The 6000-nt window shown below is 42.8% G+C and overlaps 1 protein-coding gene across 7 annotated transcripts in view; it reads left to right on the top strand.

Annotated features, from left to right (window-relative positions):
* The window catches only part of kalrna (kalirin RhoGEF kinase a), a 713874-nt gene that overhangs the window by 677743 nt on the left and 30131 nt on the right, over window positions 1–6000 (top strand). For all 7 annotated transcript variants that reach the window (XM_043693727.1, XM_043693729.1, XM_043693725.1 and 4 more), the window contains 2 exons: window positions 2151–2178; window positions 2321–2483. In XM_043693727.1, coding sequence (XP_043549662.1) covers window positions 2151–2178; window positions 2321–2483 — 191 coding nt within the window. The remainder of the gene's footprint in view (window positions 1–2150; window positions 2179–2320; window positions 2484–6000) is intronic.

Genomic DNA, 6000 nt, shown 5'->3' with positions numbered 1-6000 from the left:
ACACCCCTCCCCCAAATCCCTCCTCCCTACCTTTTATCTTAGCCTGCTTGGCATACTTTCCTCATTCCTGAAGAAGGGCTCATGCCCAAAATGTCGATTCTCCTGCTCCTTGGATGCTGCCTGACCTGCTGCGCTTTTCCAGCAACACATTTTCAGCTATGTTCTATACACTGACAAGATGAATCGCCTACTCTTATACATATTCATGAGTATTGGCCTGCCAATAACTGACCCTCAGGGTCAAGAATGACTTGCTTCGGCTCTGGGTCGGGAGGTCCTGTGGTGACTGAATAATCCAATCCTTGCGCTGTACACTCTGCCACTAGGGGTGTTTGACCAGAGAGTCAGTGGGAGGTTCTGGATTCTGTGCACTCTTTCTGCTGCTTGTGCTTGGCCTTCATGTGCTCCACATGGTGACACTCAACGTGGTTGAGGCCTTTGTGGATTCTTCTTCTCCAGTTTGTGTCGTCTTGTGCAAGTGATTACCACGTGTCAGTGGAGTTAGTGTGCTTGTTTAAGAAGGCTTTCAGCGTGACCTTGTAGCACTTCCTCTTCCCTCCCAATGATCATTTACCACTGTGGAGTTTGGAGTAGAAAACTTGTTAAGAGAGTTTTGTATCTGGCACATAGACAATGTGGCCCACCCATCACAGCTGGCTGTGTGTAACCAGTGCCTTGATACTGGGAATATTGGCCTGGGAGAGGACACTCGTGTTGGTATTCCTATCCTGCAGGATTTTCAATCAACTACAAAGCAATGAAGTTGTATCTCAGCAAAGGAGCTTGTCATGATTGTCTAAGGATTAAATGTGGTGACATTTGAAACCATTCTAGTGATCATTTCTTATTCTAATGTTTCTAATGGTGCTTGCCCAGTGCCTGTGCCATGACAAGTGGAAAGCTGTCAGACCCCCACTAAGGGCTGTTGAGATGGTCTTAACGGGCAGCTACTAGAAACACCAGCTGTAAAAACCGGAGTCAGTCTGGCTCTCTCTGGAACTTAGACCATCCTGAGTGTCTTTTGAGGTCAGGAAGGAGGCATTGTGTCATCCTGATAAATAGTTTCCATTCACTATCCATGCATGCTCTTTGGTGATTGTCTATGAAGAGAAAGGGAGTATGTGTTGTGTGTAGCCTGATGAAGAATTGTGAGGATACATCTCTTGGGGCAAAAAAGGTGTTGTTCATACATGAAAGATAACACAGGTCTGAGGAATTGAGGGAAGCTAGTATATTTGAGGTGATGAAAAGCCAGGGTTAAGGAGGCCAAAGCTTTCCTTTTAGGGATGGGCGAGCATTGAAAATGTACTGCCTTACAAAGAAATAAGAATGAATTAAGTTTATCTTCATAAGACTCCTGTGTTTTGGGTGGTTTTGCCTGTCAGGGAGGCTTATTTGGATACCCTGCTTAAATTTCAGATTAAAATACAATAATGGTCCCCTCTAACCTTGTCAGACACCAATGTGCTCATTTAAAGAAAACGCACCCAGCTTTGGATGGATGTCTGATGAAAGGTTGAGGGAGTTGGGGCTTTTCTCACTGGAGCGAAGAGGGATGAGAGGTGACTTGATAGAGATGTACAAGATGGTAAGAGGCAGAGATAGAGTGAATAGTTAGAGACTTTTTCCCAGGGCAGAGATGGCTGTCACAAGGGAGCATAATTTTAAGGTGATTGGAGAAAGGTTTAGGGGAGATGTCAGAGGTAAATTCTTTACACAGAGAGTGGTGGGTGGGTGGAATGCACTGCCAGCAGTGGTAGTACAGTCAGCTCCATTAGGGATGTTTACATGACTCTTGGATAGGCACATGGATGATAGTAAAATGAAGGGTATGTAGATTAGTTTGATCTTAGAGTAGGATAAAAGGGCGGCACAACATCAAGGGCCGAAGGGCCTGTACTTTTCTGTATTGTATGTTCTATGTCCTTGGCAGTCCTCCAGATTGAAATTACTGAACATCAAAGTGCATATATTCTAGAGTGCTGCATTATTAAGATGATTAAAAATTGTTCTGTTTAGTATCAGTTTAGTAATACCGTTTTATGATTAGATTTTTTTTAACAACTTTTTCATTTAACTTAAATGACAAACCTTTGGAAAAAGCTTGCTACAAAATAATCTACTGACCACAAATTCTCATTTTTTCACAGTTGCTAAATCCAAATTTTATTCATGAAGGTAAGTTTATAATTTTCTGCATCCTCAGTGCTGAAGCTGTATTTATTATGAATGATTACAATACTGATTTATTTGACCAGATTTGGATGTTTTACATTTTAGATTTTGTTTTCACTGACACCAGTCTTTCTCTTTCACACAGTGCCACCTGAATTTCTCATCCCTTTAGCTGATTTGACATGTGCTATTGGTGAAACAGTCATATTACGTTGTAAAGTATGTGGACGACCCAAACCTACTGTGAGCTGGAAAGGACCAGATCAAAACGTACTTGTTAATGACACTCGCTATACCCTATCATTCAGGTAACTTTATCAGCTAGATCTCCACAAAATGTAGCATAATTGTAGAAGCAATAACATTTTCTCCCATGCAGAAAAAGAATGTGCGTCTACTGAAGAGGTTTCAATCTTTTCTCATCAGATAAAGCTTCAGAAAAAAAACTAAAGGAGGTAAAACTGACTTATTTTCTGCTCATGTCCTGGTTGTGGCTTTTCCTACCAGGAGATCTGCTATTCCACAACCTGTCTGTCTTGCACCATCCTCACATATCCACTGTAATTCATTTGTAACCACTCTGTGATATCCATCATCGAACTAGACTTAGGTTGAATCCACTTCCTGCTGGCCTGCACTTTGCCCTTTGGAAGCGATCTGTTCCTAGCTCAGATAAAATGGCCAAAATACTGACACTTTTTTTTTTGGAGATCACTTTTTTGCAATGTTGAACACCTCTTTATTCATCTTATGATCTGTCTGTGAAATTTTAAGCAAACCTCTGAGCATCCACATTTCAAAGGCCTCGAATTTCTTTGACAGATTTAATGTAATATCTTGATGTCATTAGAAAAGAAAACTCAGCCATGCTCTAAATTATCATATGCCATTAGAGATCCCATGACCTCATTGACACATGGTGTTGGATGATAGAAGAGTGTCTTAAGGTATCAGCAAAAATGCACTGTGCTACTGTTCCCCTCTAATATCTGCACAGTGCCAGAAAGCAGAAAACAGCTGCCTCTGCATTAGCTAAAGTACCAGAGTATGCAGTAAAGCTATCCTGTCTTTTGGAGACAGTAAGGACTGCAGATGCTAGAAGCCAGAGTCAATAGACATGAAGATGGAAAAGGTAAAATGACTGCAGATGCTGGAAACCAGATTCTGGATTAGTGGTGCTGGAAGAGCACAGCAGTTCAGGCAGCATCCGAGGAGCAGTAAAATCGACATTTCCGGCAAAAGCCCTTCATCAGGAATAACGGCAGAGAGCCTGAAGAGTGGAGAGATAAGCTAGAGGAGGGTGGGGGTGGGGAGAAAGTAGCATAGAGTACAATGGTGAGTGGAGGAGGCCCAGCACCTCCATATCCTCGGCAGAGTGGGAGGGGGAGTTGGAATGTTGGGCCACGGGGCGGTTTGGTTGATTGGTGCGGGTGTCTCGGAGATGTTCCCTGAAGCGCTCTGCTAGGAGGCGTCCAGTCTCCCCAATGTAGAGGAGACCGCATCAGGAGCAACGGATACAATAAATTATATTAGTGGATGTGCAGGTAAAACTTTGATGGATGTGGAAAGCTCCTTTGGGTCCTTGGATAGGGGTGGGGGAGGAGGTGTGGGCGCAGGTTTTACAGTTCCTGCGGTGGCAGGGGAACGTGCCAGGATGGGAGGGTGGGTCGTAGGGTGGGCATGGAGCTGTCCAGGTAGTCACGGAGGGAACGGTCTTTGCGGGAGGCGGAGAGGGGTGGGGAGGGAAATATATCCCTGGTGGTGGGGTCTTTTTGGAGGTGGCGGAAATGTCGGCGGATGATTTGGTTTATGCGAAGGTTGGTAGGGTGGAAGGTGAGCACCAGGGGCGTTCTGTCCTTGTTATGGTTGGAGGGGTGGGGTCTGAGGGTGAAGGTGCAGGATGTGGATGAGATGCATTGGAGGGCATCTTTAACCACGTGAGAAGGAAAATTGCGGTCTCTAAAGAAGGAGGCCATCTGGTGTGTTCTGTGGTGGAACTGGTCCTCCTGGGAGCAGATACGGCGGAGGCGGGGGAATTGGGAATATGGGATGGCATTTTTGCAAGAGGTAGGGTGGGAAGAGGTGTAATCCACGTAGCTGTGGGAGTCGGTGGGTTTGTAAAAAATGTCAGTGTCAAGTCGGTCGTCATTAATGGAGATGGAGAGGTCCAGGAAGGTCCAGTGAAGATGGAAAAGCACAGCAAGTCAGACAGCATCCGAGGAGCAGGAAAGTCAACATTTTGGACTGAAACCCTTCATCAGGACTTTGTTTTTGCAAAAGCCACCTCAAGGCATGCACATTGGTGTGCAATAATTCATACCATCAACTGACAGTCAGATTGACAGGATGGATGTTTGCTGATATGATACATAATTTGCCTTAATTTGTGGAACTGTCAAGTTTGGGAATAATATAGGGAGTTAGAATAATGGTGAGTTCATGTGAATTAGTATAAAATCACAGGAAGAGTGATATACGGTTTTGAAACATCCATAAATACAACAACTTAGACTCTGTGTGGTGTGCATGTTCCCATGAGAAAGATATTCAGTTCCATTAAAATAAAAAGTTTACTTTGGAAATTTCTAAATCACAACAAGAACAACTTACTTGTATAAATCACTGATGATATACAAAAATGTCAAAGTTGAATTACAGGGTCGCTACAAAAAAAAATTTGACATTGAGCCATCCAGCTGATGTTAGGGCAGATTATAAAATAACTTGGTCAAAAAGCATGATTTTAAGACTGACATAATTAATGAAATGATAGTTTTGGCTGGAAATTCCAGAGCTTAGGATTGGCTATCAATAGAGACATTTGATGGAACACCACCATCTGCAAGTTCCTCTCCAAGCCACTCACCACCCTGACTTGGAAATATGCCACTATTCCTTCACAGTCGTTGGGTCAAACTACTGGAACTCCCTCCCTACTGACATTGTGGATCAACCCACAGGAAGTGGACTGCAGCAATTCAAGAAAGCAGCTCACCTCCACCTTCTCAGGGCAAAGTGACACCCAATCCCCCAAATGAATAATAAAAGATTATTATTTGGAGGTTGGAATTGAAAGGGAAGACAAAAGATGGATTTGAAAACAAGGACAAGAATTTTAGAATCAGTGTGTTATTTTAGATCAGGAGTCAGTTTAGATCAGCACAGGATAATAAATGTACAGGATTTGCTGTTTATTATGATACATGCACCATTGTTTTGGCTAGTCTCAAATTTAAAGAAGCTGCAACAGATGTTCACAAAATCTGCCAAATCTGTGTCATGCTGCAGTCACAACCAATGTCTGAATCTTAACATGCCCTAGGGCTTTATTCAGAACTGTATAATTGGTCCAATAATCTCTTGCAATCGCTGATGGTTGTTTAAACTTTCCATTTACCAGTCATGGTCATCATGACTTGAAAGTGACAAGTAGCTTAAAGCCTCTTTACAGCATCCAGAAGTTGCCCTGATTTTCTGGACTTTGACAGTTACCTAGGAGTCCCTCAGATCATGACATATCTCTTGCATTGCATTTCACAGATTGGCAATGGATTCTTCCTAAATTCCATCATATGGATCACAGAATGTATCATATCAATACTCTGCTAAAGTAGCTCTTTTAAAGACAATTCTCCAGACGTCTTGGTCCTTAGTCAGTAGCTCATTTAATTTTTAAGATGTTAAGGGACAAGGATAATGCAGAAGCAAAGACATTGGAGAGGTAATGGCATAGTGCTACTGTCACTGGGCTAGTTCCATAATAATGTTGTGGGGACATGGGTTTGAATTCCACTATGGTGGATGGTGAAATTTTAATTTAATTAA

The sequence above is a fragment of the Chiloscyllium plagiosum genome, chromosome 7 (genome assembly GCF_004010195.1).
Source record: "Chiloscyllium plagiosum isolate BGI_BamShark_2017 chromosome 7, ASM401019v2, whole genome shotgun sequence".
NCBI lineage: Eukaryota > Metazoa > Chordata > Chondrichthyes > Orectolobiformes > Hemiscylliidae > Chiloscyllium > Chiloscyllium plagiosum.
The sequence above is the reverse complement of the archived record's forward strand: the minus strand, read 5'-3'. Positions and strand labels throughout refer to the sequence as shown.